This window comes from Pelobates fuscus, chromosome 6 (genome assembly GCF_036172605.1).
Source record: "Pelobates fuscus isolate aPelFus1 chromosome 6, aPelFus1.pri, whole genome shotgun sequence".
NCBI classification, from domain to species: Eukaryota; Metazoa; Chordata; class Amphibia; order Anura; family Pelobatidae; genus Pelobates; species Pelobates fuscus.
Window position 1 is genome coordinate 222,241,105 of NC_086322.1, and position 16,432 is coordinate 222,257,536.

The 16,432-nt window shown below is 39.5% G+C and overlaps 1 protein-coding gene across 4 annotated transcripts in view; it reads left to right on the plus strand.

Annotated features, from left to right (window-relative positions):
* PTPN13 (protein tyrosine phosphatase non-receptor type 13) overlaps positions 1-16,432 on the plus strand; it is a 264,870-nt gene that overhangs the window by 202,831 nt on the left and 45,607 nt on the right. For all 4 annotated transcript variants that reach the window (XM_063458775.1, XM_063458777.1, XM_063458776.1 and 1 more), the window contains exons 18-24: positions 1,288-1,450; positions 3,565-3,988; positions 4,100-4,197; positions 5,486-5,542; positions 10,131-10,220; positions 12,322-12,429; positions 13,176-13,307. In XM_063458775.1, coding sequence (XP_063314845.1) covers positions 1,288-1,450; positions 3,565-3,988; positions 4,100-4,197; positions 5,486-5,542; positions 10,131-10,220; positions 12,322-12,429; positions 13,176-13,307 — 1,072 coding nt within the window. The remainder of the gene's footprint in view (positions 1-1,287; positions 1,451-3,564; positions 3,989-4,099; positions 4,198-5,485; positions 5,543-10,130; positions 10,221-12,321; positions 12,430-13,175; positions 13,308-16,432) is intronic.

The window sequence follows — 16,432 nt, forward strand, 5'->3', positions numbered from 1 at the left end:
AAACAAAACCTTATTAAAGCTTTTCTTGTAATTGGATACAGGCACTCCATTTGTTTATTAAACCTACTTTTGACCAATTAGATGGCATTGCTATGGCTATAGACTTAGCTTTCTTTGTGTTTGTGTGAATGCTCTTATATACAAATCTTTTACTTATAATAAAGCCATAAAAAATTTAAAGCAACTTAAATAAAAAAGAAAAATAAATTTTGTAGAACAATCTACATAATTATATTCTGGCCAGAGGGGAGTTATTCACTAAACTCCAAATTGTAGTTAGGTAAAATGGCTGACTTTAGGCTAAAATTGATTTGTGATAACATTCTCCAATTTGGTTATTCAAAGTACAAAACATTTTGGAATGGAGTGACTATACCCCAGAGGGTTGTGTGTCATTGCAGTAGTAATGGTCAAATCAATTAGGGATCCTAGATACCGACAGATGGCAATAACCAGACTAGGGCTTCACATTTCCACTCGCCTACTAGCAAATGGTAGTGAAAATTTAGCCCTGAAAAATAGCAATTCACCCATTGTGTCCCTTCATACTTGCAGCAGTGAGTGTCTAGTCTGGTGGCGCAGGACTTCTTTGAGCCCTGACAGTGGTTACTAACATTTTTTTTTTATTTTTTCTTTTAAATCAAAGGCTCACATCAATGAAAGAAAGTTCCATTACACACTTTTTAAACCTTCACTAGCAGCTTATTAATACCATATTTGCTTGAAGCCATCATAGAGGTTTGTATGCTTCTAGCCACTTTGACTTACTAGTTTTAATTAAAGGAACACTATAGGGTCAGGAACACAAACATGTATTTCTGATCCTACAGTGTTTAACCCACCATTTAGGTGGCTTTCCTCCCCTTACACCCCCTATAAAAGTTTAAAACTCACCTTATTTCCAGTGCCGCGCAAGTACACCATCGCTGGCTCCGCCCCCTTTGTGACACCATCAACATGGGGGATTTTTAGCCAATTCAATCCTTTCCCATAGGGAAAGAATTGGATTGGCTATAATCGGCATGGGGCAGAGCCAAATGCTGTTTTGGCCAATCAGAACCTCCTCATAGAGATGCATTGAATCAATGCATCTCTATGAGGAAAATTCAGTGTCTACATGCAGAGCATGGGGGCGCTGAATGTCAGGGCAGGTCACCTAGTCCATAGGCTGAACTTGCAGGCAGCTTGTGACTATATTGTTCAGAACATCCAATCAATGTGCTCTATGACGGCTCACTATTTCAAACTCCTTGAATTGAGAGATTCCTTTTTCTTTTCTCTCTCTAGAAGAAGAAGATAAGTTTGCAGAACACATCAGACAGCATCAAGCATGTTTTTCAGACAGACAGCAGCAAGACCTGCCAATATCTCCTCCACCTCTGCTCTTCTCAGCACAAGTTCCAGCTACAAATGAGAGCCAGGCAGAGCAGTCAGGAAAATCAGGACATTGGTATGTTGCCGAGTGGATTTATTCCAGTGGAAATGGAGCCAGGCCTGCAACTTACACCACCTGCTGAAACGGAAAAATATCCTTGTGTTCATCTTAAATTGTTAAATTTATTATGTCTATTTATTCTAGTGCTTTTTCTTAACCCCTTCATTACTGATCCTTTTCCTAAATGCTCTCATTTAGTGGCTGTCCTTTTTTCTTTGGGTTTGATCTAGTGTACCCATCCATAAGATATACAGGTTTTTATTTTAGTTTTTTTTAAGGACTTGTAGGGCTTTCTTTCAATACCCTATTTGTATGATATCACAATACTATTAAAGAATAAAATAAAATAACAAATGGGGGGGAACCACTTAAATTTATTTTTTTCTAATCATTATTATTATTAATGCCATTTATATAGCGCCAACAGATTCTGTAGCGCTTTACAATATTATGAGAGGGGGATTTAACTATAAATAGGACAATTACAAGAAAATGTACAGGAACGATTGGTTGAAGAGGACCCTGCTCAAAAGAGCTTACAGTCTATAGGACAAGCTTACAGTCTATAGTCATAATAACTTCCACACAACTAGTGAAACTAAAGAAACTTAACTCATGTATTCGTTAAATTATTAGTTTCCATTGTGAAATTGCCTCATGTGTTTAGGATTTCAGTTACTTTTTGCAAGCAGTAAATTGCGGTAATAAAACTAGACTGTGCCAAATTAAGCATGCTGACATTAACTTTAACCGCAGTTGAAGTATCCAAGATCGCTAAACACAAGTATTTATTTGTAGTAGGCTGATCAGGTTATCAGAATTTTGCCAGTTTTCATTTAACCATTTCTGCTGGATATATTTACATTTGTGATATTTCCTAAATATGTTTGATTTTCATGGTTAATTTCACAGACAATGTTTGAGCCACTAGTGTAAACACTCTTGATTGAAATCTGCTAGACAGCCAAGTAGAGCAATTCCCCACATTTATATCTTTGCTGTGTTTTGGGGAAATTTATAGTGTCACATTGGAGATTGGCCCTAATTTTAACATATCTTTTTACTTGACTCCCAGATATGCTACTTGCTGGTGACACTTTACCTCTGCAGCAATTGCAATGGAGTGCCAACTTTTGTGCCAACTTTATTCATTATTATATAATAATCTCACTCACCACCATACTGGCAGCGTGTGCAGGCATGCAGTAATTGTGCACATGTAAACCTATGCATTTTGGAAACCCTATAATTGGCACAAAACACATTGATCGCTCTAATTTCTCAATTTTCTAGTTCCGCCCTGGCTTGTAATTCGAATTGTGTTGTCCTTTATGTTCCCGCTGCTGTTTTGTATAACAACCTCGGTACTTCTTGAATCCTTACTTGCTGCTTATAGACTTTATTATGCCCCCTTTGTTTTTGTTTATTTGGAGGTTTTGTTAACATTTGGTAATACACATTTCTATCTGTCTTCATTTTCTGTCCCTTCTGTTAGCTTATGTCCTTACCATACTAGCACATATAGCAGTGTTCCTACAAAAGGGATATTCTAGCATTAATAACTCATCCAACCCCCACACATTAGAATGAATGATAGATATATAATTGGCTTTGTGGGATGATGATTTAAAGGACCAAACATATGTGACCCTTACACGTTGTGTGTAGGAAAATGCCAGATGCGTGTCACTGATGAACTCCCTGTAGGCAGAAATATACTTCAGGGATTTCCTTGTTCTTTCTGAGACGTTTGCCTGAGCTTCAGCTCGCTCAGGTTCCTGTGTCCATGTAAATCTATTCTTCTTTAGTGTCATAGAGATAAACATGCTAGAAGTGCACCCAGGAGGACACCATGCAATTTTGCAAGCAATTAAAGTTTAATTCCTACCTGAGCATGTCTTAATCCCTTGCTTTGCTCAAAACTATACTCAGCCACTGAGTGCTGGGATAAGGGGCTTAAACCAGCTGAAAAGAAGATTCATCAGTAGGCAGAGCGCACAGTTTTTTAATCCTAAAAATACATGATTGCTTAGTGTATTTGTTTTTCAAACAAACTAACAATAATTCTGTGACCCTATTCTGTAAGCGGAAGGGCCAGTTTTGTGATATGATCTATTGTTCATCCACAGAAAGAGCTTCACTAAGGAGTATGAACATCCAAGCGGAATCTCTTCGCGGATACAGTATGGCTCGGGCTATCAGTACAACCAGCCTAGCTAGCAGCACAATGAATCGGATGGCTGTTCGACCTGTATCCATCCAACCCGACCTTCTGAAAAGACTTTCATGCTCAGACTTGTCAACACTCCAAACCCATCTTGGCAATGGACCAAGGGAGAGAAAGGCTAAGGGCCCCTGGGAAGACAGACCTCGCATCATAAGCAAATCTTATCATGACTTAAGTCAGGTTTCTCTGTCACCGAGACAGAGAATGCTTCATACTAGAATGGACAACCCACCCAATACCTTGGAGGAGCTGATGAGTAAAGCATCTTTTCATCAAGTGGCCAAGTCAGATAACGAATCAGAAACTAGATATGGAAAGATAAATGAGTAGGTTTGGCACATTACGAACATACATACTCTATTATCATTATGGATAGATACAATCATTGCTTTTTTTCTTCTTTAATCATATGTTTTCCCTTTTATTGCACTGTTCAGATCAAAATCCTTCACTGGACTAAACCGGAGTCTTGACCTGAGGAAGCCAGAGTCAGATTCATCATCTATGGATGACAGTGGACATGCCTATGTTGTAGGTCAGTTGTATAGCAGTTAACGTTTTGGTTTATTCAATTGACTCATTTACTGAAGTTCTCCCTTTTGTGAGTGACACGAAAATATAGCTTAAAAAGAAGCCGCATTCTTTCAGCGACGTATTGATTTAGTACTGAGCTGATGTCTTCAAGTGTGACCATTGTGGATTGGGCCTGTGGTTGCGTACATTTTCACCCTCGCCAATATGATCTCTTCTTATACCTTTTCATAAAATTAATAGCAGACCTGCCCTTTGGTTTAGGTGAGTGGATATTGGTATATTGCTTAGAAACCCACACTTTGAGGGGCTTTGCTGGTATGAGTACCATAATGTAGCTGCTCTTTCACAGTCAATAACTTCACCAACCGCAATACAACAGTGAAATAGGCTAAGGGTGTCTCAATGTGACGTCATATTTTGGCTCCTGTCTATGTAATGGGTAAAGTAAAAAGCGGGAACAGAGGGCAAGGTTGTGCTGACTTGAGCACAGCTCTTCAGTTCCTGTCTCCCCTTCCCTCTCTACCTCCTTACTTGAGAAATGTAAGGAGAGGATGTTAGAATATAATTAAAAAGTGTGTCCGTGTATGTTGGAGGTGTAACAAAATTATAAACATGTCTACTCTACTGTTAGAATGTTTGGTGTTGTGACAGAATAAATATCACCTTATATTAACTGTTATTAAAGAGCCATCAAAGTTGCCCAGGCCACTATACTTCAATGAAGTGGTCTAGGTGCTGTGGTCCAGTACTTTAAACCCTGCAATAGAAAACATTGCAGTTTTATTGAGAATATTTAGATTGCAGGATTTAGCACAACCCCAAAGTCTGTTATGCTGGCAGGCACTAGAGGTGCTTCCTTCTGCTGTAACGGAGTAAAAATTCGGTCACATGTTTTTGCTCATGTGCAGCTTCAAATTTGCTCATGTGCAGCTTCGATTCCCTGCGCATTGAGTCCCCTCTTTGCTGCTTTGTGAGGAGCATTGGATTAGACCAACTCCAGAGGAGGCCATGCCATAATGCCTTGGGAGGAGAGGAGAGAGCCCAGGGCCCTGAAAATAAGGTAACTGAAAATCTATTTAAAAAACCTTTTTTCTGCCCAGATGGCAAGATGGCATCGCCAGACCTAGGGACAGGAACACTAAAGCATTTGAAATACACATTTGTATTCCCAACGTTTTAGTGTTCTTTTAATGTTGTGTATTTCAAATATAAACCATACAAATCAGGAGAGGGCTAGGGTGCAGAATTTAAATACATTATGTGAAATTATTTGATTTTTCATTCTTTAGGTGTCAGTATGCACAGTCTGGGAAGTCCGTCGTCACCCATCCTCTATAAAGGAAATGGTAAGCTACCATGCATTTTCCCATTAACATTGTAATCTGTGTAAATATGTATGTGTGTGTGTGCAGGACTTCCTAGGCCCCCTATAGTTTTTCACATACATCCTCTAAGCATGTTTCTGTGCCTATCCTACAAGCCATTTCAAGCTTTTGATACCTTCTTCACTTTTTTCTTTTATTCCCTTTCAGTACAGCATTACCTCTGTCCTCATCACCCTCCATTTCCCTAAGCCCGTCCACATCCCACACTATATCTTTGTACCTCCTTTTTTGAATAATTACTTAGTCCTTCCACTCCTTTTTAGTCTTTTTTTTTTTCCTTTCCCACCAGCCTCTCTCCAACTCCCCTCTTTACCTTTCTTAGTGATTTCCTATCATCACAGCCCTACAATATTGCCAATTAGACTAGAGGACTGGACACATACAAAATATTCCATAATTATTAAAGTGGTAAGTGGAGTTTAACTGATGCAAATACATTTCTTTAAAAAATGCTGTAAAACCCACTGAAACATTCACACTACTGTTTAGCTCTTTAAAAGGAGCCTGATGGAGGAATGCCTTCTAATGATTGTAAATTGTTGGAGTTGGGGTGATAGAACTGCAAGAGAATAAGAATACTTATCTGAGGGTGGGAATGGAATCCTGGGAAAAGCAATACAAGAATAGAGCAGTGTGGCCCCATGTTTTCAATTGTGGCAAAGCAAAGTAATAGAGTGCTGGGACTTACAGGACGCACTCAGAGCCGCTGTTAACACTAAAAATTCAATGATGACTTCCAGTAATACAAGTGGTTACTACTGTCAGGTCCGCATGCCTGAACCCCCTCACTTGTCCATGGGCCCCAGGTAGCGGCTTTGTTATTATCTGGTATCATATAAAAGTCGACATCTACCTTCTGAATGACAGCAGCTCTGTTACAGCTTGGGCCCCTCACTAATGCCGGGTGTGCTGTTTTCTTTAAATTATTATGATTTTCAGGTCAAATTAGGTACAGATGTGAAATGTTTGTTTAAATGAGCTGAACGAAAAAAAAAAATCTTTTTATTTTCTTTGGCTAACACACCCAAATGGATTCATTTACTAAACAGTGAATTGTAAAATGATCTTGCTAAATTTAAGGCCAATATTGCTCACATTGAAATAGGGTCCTCACTATTTTGTCTGAAGTTTTGCTACTTTGGTTTTAATTTTACATTTTGGGGTTGTTAAAGAACTTGTTGCAGTGAATAGAAAATCGAATTACAAAACCTAGGTCTGGATTTTGCAATTTAGATTTAAGTTCAACGCAGTTCATTGTTCAGTGAATAAACCCGTAATGCTCACTGAATAAAAATCCCAAACAAAAATATGATGCATAAGATGGCATTAATGTTATATTATATTTACACATGATTCCAACATTATTAAAAAGCTAGTTGTTTGCCCCTTTTACCTGGGTCTCTGCCGGGCTCCGATGCTCCCTGGTGGTCCAGTGACATGCTACCAGCTTCATAGGAGCCACAGAAATCTGAAACCATGGCCATCGCCATTCATTGGCTGAGAGCGTCTTAACCAATTAATTAATTCTGTGCAATGAGCGTTACACAGCATTGACATTAGCCAGACTGGAGCTCTAGTTCCCGAGCTGGTTAGTGACACCCCAATGATGCTGCAGGAAGTGCAGTTACCCCTATAGCAGCAGAGGGGTTAAACTCCTTGAGTGAGAGAGGAATATATAGCTGTAAACAACAAACAATGTATATCGTAGAAAAATATATCTGAATCCTGGGAGAGGCATGCAGGTTCCACAGCTGCAGAGAGATGGATTGCTGGATCTCTATTAACTGTCTGTGTAGTGGTGTCGGGTCAGGTTTGTGTATACCAACAACTTCCACTAGATGGTGCTAAAAAATCACCTTTTTCTATTGTCATTTGTTTGGAAAGTACCATCAAATTCCACAGTGCTGTATTATTTTATTATTTATATAGCGCCAGCAAAATTCCATAGCGCTATATACAAAGTAACTAACATATCATTGTTGGACAGAATCAAACCAGTACAGTAGGTTTTAAAAGCCCTACACACACACACCTTTTGGGATGAGTATTAATGGACACAAGCAATAATAAAAACACATTAATAATTATGATATATTTAACTTGTCATTTATTTCCATGTACATCTTGAGATCTGAATATTCCAAATACACAAACCAATGGCATTCATTATATGGCCCTCAGGAGCATGAAAGACTAAGTTGACCGTTATCATTAACTTCTTTGCAAACACTGGCGTACATATAGGAGTCGCAGCTGCGACCGGGCCCATCACTCCTGGGGGCCCGGCCACCGTGCGGACCCCTGCAACGGGTACCAGCCGGCAAGGTTTACGGCCCGTGCAGCAAACCATGCTGTTAGGGCCACCCGATGGAGATGGATTTTCAGGGGGCCCAGTCAGCGCTGGGCGCTTTAACAGCTCGGCCGGGCCCCCTGTGATGACATCACTGCTGGGAGGAAGTGACTGCCCCGGTCACTCCTCCCAGCAATCATACAGAGCCCGCGCGGGAGGAAGCAGAGGAGGGAGTCAGTCGGAACTCTGACTCCCACCAGCCTGAGCCACCACTGCACCCCAGAGAATGTCACCCTCCTCCACCTAAAAGGTAGGAAACAGGAGGGTGACTAAAATATTTTGTGTGTATATATATATATATATATATATGTGTGTGTGTGTGTGTGTGAGTGTGTGTGTGTGTGTATATGTGTCTGTTTGTGCGTGCGTGTGTCTGTATGTGTGCCTGTCTGTTTGTATGTATGTGTTGTCTTGTGTGTGTATGTCTGTCTGTATGTATGTGTGTGTCTTTCTGTGTGTGTGTGTGTTTGTCTGTATGTATGTATGTGTGTCTCAATTGTGGGAGGGGGGCCCAATGGATCAGTTTCGCACCGGGGCCCCATTGATTGTGTGTACGCCACTGTTTGCAAATATCTTTTTTTTATTTTTGATGCTTAATAATATTAAATAAATTATAATAAACCAGCTTAATCTTTTCTATCCAGCAACCAAGAATTGGAAACCTGAATTTAGAAAATCTAACTTTCATAATTATTACACTGTACAGAATGTAGACACAGCATATATTAATGCTATAAGATGATAGAGGAGTTGCAACGCCTTGCGGATTCCCTCCATTCTAGACAATTATCAGTGCATATGTAAAATAAGAGGACAGGAAGCACAATATAGTGTGGTATGTTCTTATATTCTGTGAAGAAAAGTATAGAAATGAATTAACCGTTAGTTGGAGCTTCTAATCAGCTCCAAGTAGTATACAATACTGGTGCAATGAAGTCTTGGCAGGGGATGTTCCAGGATCTAGAGGAAATGTAAAGGAATCCCAGCATCGATAGCAGCAGATCACCGATGTATACAAGAATAAAAACAGCCACTAGTGCTCACTGATGAGAACAATATAAAAATAAAATATATTTTATTTCAGAAATATTTCTCAAAGCCTATTATTTGGCAAAACATGTCAAGTGTATTTTAAGAGTATTTTTATTTGTAATAAATAGTGTATACTTTTTATCTACACTGGACCCTCCTGACTGTTTTAGAAGATTTTACCTTGAGGACTCCTGCAATATCCTTGTTGGGGATTATACCACCTATGCAACTTTGATTGAGCAAAATCTAATTTTTGCTCTCTCTTTGTGAGTATCTCTTCTTTTATTTTAATATTGTTCTTATCAGTGAGCAATAGTGGCTGTTTTTATTCTTTTATACATCAGTGATGTGCTGCTATCCATGGTGGAATTCCTTAACACTCCCTCTCGAACCTGAAACACCCCTGCTAAGACTCCATTGCACCAGTATTGTATAGTACTTGGAACTGATTAGAAGCTCCAATTACCCATAATTGCGTATATTTTTCTTCACTGAATTTAAGAACATACTACACTATATTGTGCTTCCTGTCCTCCTATTTTACATATGCACTGCCAGAAGGAAAATACTCTGGTCTGGGTTATCCTAGCGGCCTACTAAGACTGTTAGAAGCGCTAGAAACCCTTTTTGTTTATTACATCATATATTAAATTTCACGAGATCAAGTTTCCACTGGTTATAGATTTGTAAATATAATTTACTCAGGAGACATGCATTTATCATGTGAAAGAATTGGGAGGCTGTTTAACTAGCAGAGCTTTCTTCAAAGGTTGTTATATAGCAGTGCTAGGCAACCTATTTCATGCCAAGAGCTTCTTATATGGCTCCGGAGACATATTACATTTTCTATACAAGCAAGTTCCAAGTACTACCCTTTGTTGGCAAATAGAGGAAAGGTAAGTGGGAAACTTTCCGTGCTGAGCTTCTATTTACACCAAAGGATATGTCCGAGCTATTGCCGCAGCCAACACTCCTTCGTGGCATGCCGAGGAGACAGCCTGCATATTCCAGAATTCTTGTTTTCCATTATGTTTTGTAATCAAACATTATACGAGATCTGTAGATAAGGAAGCTGGATGATTAGAAATAAAAGGCAAACCATGTTAGATTGTTAGTACTTCTCAAATGATTGTATTCAAAATGTTTGTCATTCTTTCGTTCTGCTAGAATTACTGCACAGCAAAATGAGTGCGGCATCTTCTCTTGAAAGGGAAATCACGCTGGTGAAGCTTAAAAAAGATCCAAAGTATGATCTTGGTAAGTCACTTCCTTAAACAAGGTGTATTCTATAAACTAATAAACAAGTGGAAACTAACTTTGTGGAGTAAAAAGTGTGCAAATTGCAATATTTGGTTGTTCGCCTCACCCTCCAAGTACATTATGAAAAACCATGCATGTACATTAAATAGATTTACCTACAAACATTTTTTTTAGGGCTGGAACTACACAGGTTTAATAGCAATACCTTAGGAATGTTAGAGAAGTTAACCCCTTCACTCACCAAATCATTTTACTTTCATTTACATTGTAAAACGAAATTAGACCATAAATCCTCACACATCTTCATTTATAATCCAGAAATGATTACATGTACAGGAATTAATTTATTTCAGAGGAACCAATAATTTAAAGAGACAACTGTTTCATTCAAATGCTTTGATTGAGGCAGTTGTCTCACTCTGCAGGTTGAAAAAGCAAGTAAATACATTTTTTTCTTTTTCACAATACCTTCTTCTTTTTCACAATACCTTCTTCTTTTTCACAATACCTTCTTCTTTTTCACAATACCTTCTTCTTTTTCACAATACCTTCTTCTTTTTCACAATACCTTCTTCTTTTTGGTGGTACTTTCCACACCTTCCCTAGGGGTCATGGAATATTGCATTGTACATGTGTGACTCAGTCATGCATGCCCAACAATAGATCTTGCAGTGTTATCAGTAACGCTGAAAGCTCAAAGGATGCACTTTGGTTGTGAATGCACCTTACGTACATTCACTGTTGGCACTTTCTCTAGGCAATAAGCATTCACCCTTCCCGTGCTGGTGAATGGTGCAGCAGAAAAAGATTTTGTTATTAGTTTGTGAAATAACTGTCTAATACATGACTGGGTTCCTAAATATCCAGACCACTGAATATGTAATATTGACACATAAGGCACATAAGGTTGACCTTATTTTCTTGATAGAAGAGTTACTTTGACACTTGAAAGAGGTAAATCTCATGTTTTCATGGGGATTTTTCCCCAATCCCAACTTTGTTTGCAATATATCCCGAGTGACCCACACTGCTTTGCCCAATGTCACCCTGTATACTCTAAGTAGTCATCTGCTACTAGCTAGGCCTTAGAAGTTACTTTCCACTGACAGCCATAGTATACTCTCTAGGGGTGAAATTACTACGAAGGGCTACATTTTAAGTCGCTAGTGGTAAGTGGAAATGTTGAGCTGTGTGTGTGTTTGTGTTGCTTGTTTCTTACATGTGTATGTATAGGGATAGACGAACAGCCATCTGGGCCCTTTGTTCATTTGATTTACATTTGCTACAATTTAGCATTAAGTGAATATACCCCATTTATATTCTCTACATTCTAACACATGTCTAAATCTCACTAATAGAACAATACATTCTTAACTTACATAGCATGCAAATAAATATATTACATCGGATAATAGAAATGGCCAAGGACCTATGTTTATCATTATGCTCTACTGTGAAAGGAACACTATAGGCACCCAGATCACTTCATCTCATTGAAGTGGTCTGGATGCTGTGTCCCTGTCCCCTTTAGTCCTGCAATGTAAAACATTTCTGTTTTAACCAGACAGCCACAAGAGACGCTTCCGGGAGTTTACTAGACTCTGGGTCACCTGAATGACGATGGATGTCACACTCTGCATGAGGACATCCAGCATCAATGAAACCCACATAGGAGGGCATTGAGTCAGTGCTTTCCTATGGGGCAGGCCTAAGTAAATAGAGGGTTAATTTTTTTTTTTAACCCTTTATGTGCCACGAGGGAGGGAATACAACTTTTTATTCCTAAAACTATAGAATTCCTTTAAGTGTCTGAGCCATGTCCACTACGTGTGAAAATATATTTTAATTCCTTAATTCCACCATGATAAATCTATAGTAGTTCAAGCTACACAAATTTGTTCAGATGGAGTAACATTGTATCTCATAAGAAGCAGTTGGCCTTTTTTCCACTTCAACTGGTTCATTCACCTTACTGGTAATGTCACATTAAACTACTATGATTAATGAAGATCCTGGACGTAAGTAAAATTGTAATTGATTGCAGGTATAAAATTGCATTAAAGCCCCTTGAAATATTTTTTTTATTGATTTATTCCAGGATTTCAAATTGTGGGAGGAGAAACCACAGGGAAACTAGATCTTGGATTATTTATTAACTCGATCACTCCTGGTGGACCAGCAGGTGTGGATGGACGTTTAAAACCAGGTATATTCTCCCCTGATGTGCTAATTTCAATGTGCAGCTGTGTGAACTGTTCTGCACAAATAATGTAATATTTTAATGAAAGAGTGTCCAGTAAAACTGTTAAAGGAATACTACAGGCACAAAAACAACTTCATCTAAATGAAGTTGTTATGGTGCCAGAAGATCCTGTGCGCATTACCATTTACAACCAGGTTTTCCCCAAAGTTGCCTCCAGCGCTGATCTCGGCTCCACACCTGGCGGCATCTGGCTTCTGAAATTTCAGATTCAGGAAGTGTGGAGTGCCTTAGTGACTAGCCATTCTTGATACTGGCTTGGAAAAGGTACATTTCTTTCCAAGCCAGTTTTGTGAATAGGGAATCACTGATTGGCTGAGACCATGAACTGGCCAACAGAGGCGCCCCTGCCCAGCAACACTCGAAGCTTCCTGACTCTCCCGTAAAAACAAATTGTTCTCCAAGTCTCAAGGGATGATGGATTTAGATGCCATCATCAGGTGTGGTGGAGTAATTAACCACTTCCACAATTGTAAGGAAATGTGCAATATTTGGGGAAATTTATTAAATGCTCATTTAGTAAGATGTCTAGCTAATTTTATTTTTTGTGATAAGACCCAAACGTTGCTATATCTACAAGTATAGAGACTTCCTGTAAGAAAATCCAGCCAGACGTCTTCATGCATTTGATGATGATTAATGATGCTAAATCTCATCTCAAGAATTCTTACATTCTTTACCTTTTCCCACAGGTGACCGTCTGATATCTGTGAATGGCATAAGCTTGGAAGGTGTCAGTCACCAGACAGCATTAGACATTCTTCAGGGTTCCCCTGAGGATGTTGCTCTTCTAGTTTCTCAGCAAAAAGAGAAGAATCCCAAAGGTAACGCTTCCTTTATTTGTGACATCTTCCATTCATTCTCAATACACTTTCTATAACAATGTTTTGATCAACCTGCAAAATTCCTTTGGTGGAATAGTAAAATCCTATAGCAAATAAATAGTATTCAAAGCATACCTGCTTGGCGCCATTTTTGGCAGCTCCTTACAATCTCCCTACAATCTGTTAATTATCGCCCTTACTTGAACCCATCCAGCTCTCCTAACCCAATATTCTTCCTCCCCGAGACAAGCTGCATCGGTAGATGCTGTTCTTGCACTCGCCAAAGCACACCAAGCCAAGATGCAGGTCTGGAGCCTACCTTACAACGAGAACCCCTAGCCTGGAGACACTCTTCAGCGGATCGTCGCTATGGGGCTCGGAAATGGCACCATCGGACATGGGATGCCGCTCACAAAAGCCAAATACCGTGGCGGAGTGCAGCGACATAGGGCCATGCTGCAGAAGCCTGGACAGACTAGGTACACTCCCGCGGAAATCCCGCACACAAGTGACCCCCCTGCAACCCTGGATAATAGGGCACAGGAGACTGCACCCGACATGCGGCCCAGCCAAGTGCAAATGCCTGACCCCTCTGACTGGCTCCCACTACCAAAGGGGACCTACGAGTCCTGCTGGCAGATATCTAGAAAGTCTGGACAGCCGACCTAGGGCTCATCAGATCTGACATCCAAGCTGTCAAGGACCGTGTTCACACAGCAAAAGACTTCCATAACGACCTCACTGTGGTTATAGATACAGTAAAAAAACTACAATCACAACACATGGACTTACAGCATCAAATGACAGCCATGGAAGACCGGCATCGCCGCAACCGCATAAAAATTAGAGGCATTCCGGATGAAATCTCAGCCAAAGAGCTCCTGCACTATCTCAGGAGGCTATTAACTACTATCTTACCACACCCTACGGCTAAGAAGATGGCCATTGACCAAGCCTACCACATAGCTGGTCCTGGTAAAACCTCACCTACTCTGAACAGAGACGTCATCATAAGATGTCAATCCTTCCAAGACAAAAGTCACATCATGTTAGCCCTGAGAGGCAAAGCACCACTGACTTTTGAAGGTTTATCCTGAACCTTCTTTCAGGACCTCGCGTGAGCCACTCTTCAATGGTGCAAACTCTTGGGCCCATCACAGCAAAACTACGAGCTGCAGGGGTGGCTTACAGGTGGGGGACACCCAGAACCTTGGTGGCCACATACAATGGCGCTACACACCTCAGCGGATGAAGCAACAGATTCACATGGAATCTATGGGACTGGTGGAACCTAACGCACACCCAACAGCAGGGGGGCATCCTGTAAATCCTGGGACCCAGCCAACATCACACCATTTGTCCCAAGGATCGGATCACCACGAAACACATAGGGAACAATGCCATAAAAAACCTGCTCTACTTAGATGCAGTTCCCTCGCAATTAAGCTCTGTACAATTGTCATGCATATTTTTATTCCTTTTTCTCCATTCCTTATGTTTATGTTATAACACGTTATTACCGCTCTACTTTTTATTGCTGGAACCGTCCTTTAGACATGACCCAAAAAGCTACAATAGCCAGATACCATGACAGATGATGGGAGACGTTATCCTCCCCTTGATGCCCGTGCGATAAGGACAATAAATGTTACAGCTGAGGCACAATACTCCCTCTCTAGCCCTGACTGGAGACAACCACTTTTTTATGACTTCCCACAACTCACCCCGCCTTCCCACACAGTATCACACCTCATTAATTGGGGCAGACTAATCATTTACACACAACATTAGGCAACTCTGCTACTATTCATAAGCTATAACCATAACATTCACATCATACCAGGGGAAACACGAGAGGGCATCCATCAACACTACACTCTCTTACCATGACGCTGAGCTCTCAGGATAAGCCTGGCTTGAAACCGTTATATAATGTTAAAATAGTGTATATCTATATCTGTACTGTACACATTTATTTTTTACTCTTTTCTACCATTTCAAGTATCGGTCAAATGTTCACCTTGTTCCATTGTAAGCACTACAAAAATAAAGAATTATAAAAAAAAATAAAAAATATTTAAATAGGCGCATATGCAGGAATAAAAACTGCAAAATCTGTAGGATTAATAATGAAAAATAATCCAAATAAATAAAAAATGGTTTCCACTTCCCTGTTTAAATGTACACTGCCTCCTGTGTAGTAGTTATCAGGCCTCCTCAATAGCTTCTGACACATTTTGTTGTGCAAAATCCTTGAGGTTCACTCTGGCAGGGATAATGTAAAATCCTTTGAAAAGAGCAACTTTGTTCAAACATGTTTTTGCCTGTGCTGGCTTTATCCATGACATTAGGGCTGGCTTTATCAATATTAGGACAATATTAAACTCCTCTTTACAGAGATCCCTTTTAAGGCTTGTGGTGTGCTTGACACATGTAATTATGCAGATTATTTTTCTTTTATGACAATTTTCACTGAACTCTCCTAGTTACCAAGACAGGCATAAGATTTCATCACACTGTTTATTTACTTTTAGCAGTTTTAATAGATGCTGAATGTCCGGTTTGTAACTTTTTTGGCAGGAGTTTGTGTTCAATTACTGGTCTTATAGCTGTAGTAGCTGGAATTATCTCTGAGGTCTGTCAATAAAGCTCTTTCTCTAATGGCATGGGTGAATTCGGGGTCCACAAAATATTTAAAAATCCATTGTAGTAGCAAAAACAGTCGTATCATGTGAAAGATATAAATATTTACCAACACATTACACTGACAAAGTGTTTGACTGTAACCATTGGGAATCGCAGATACACTATAGTTTTATAAAAAGTATTAATTTTAACAGCTTATACTCCACTAAGAATAATTTAATTGTGTGTTAATTTGAGATACCTTATAATTTGTGAATTAATTTCTGTGAGGTTCAGAACTGTTGAACAGAATAGACATTTCTTACAAATGCTTTTTTGGGGTTAGTAACCTTTTCAGTATATTGTGTAGGACAGTTTGGGAGCCTCTATCCTGTGTGTATTATTTATTTTATATCCTGACATTCTGCAGTGAGTCTTCTACAATCTACAGTATATATTCTAGTTCTAGTATCTGAAAATGTTGCAAAATGTTTTTGTTT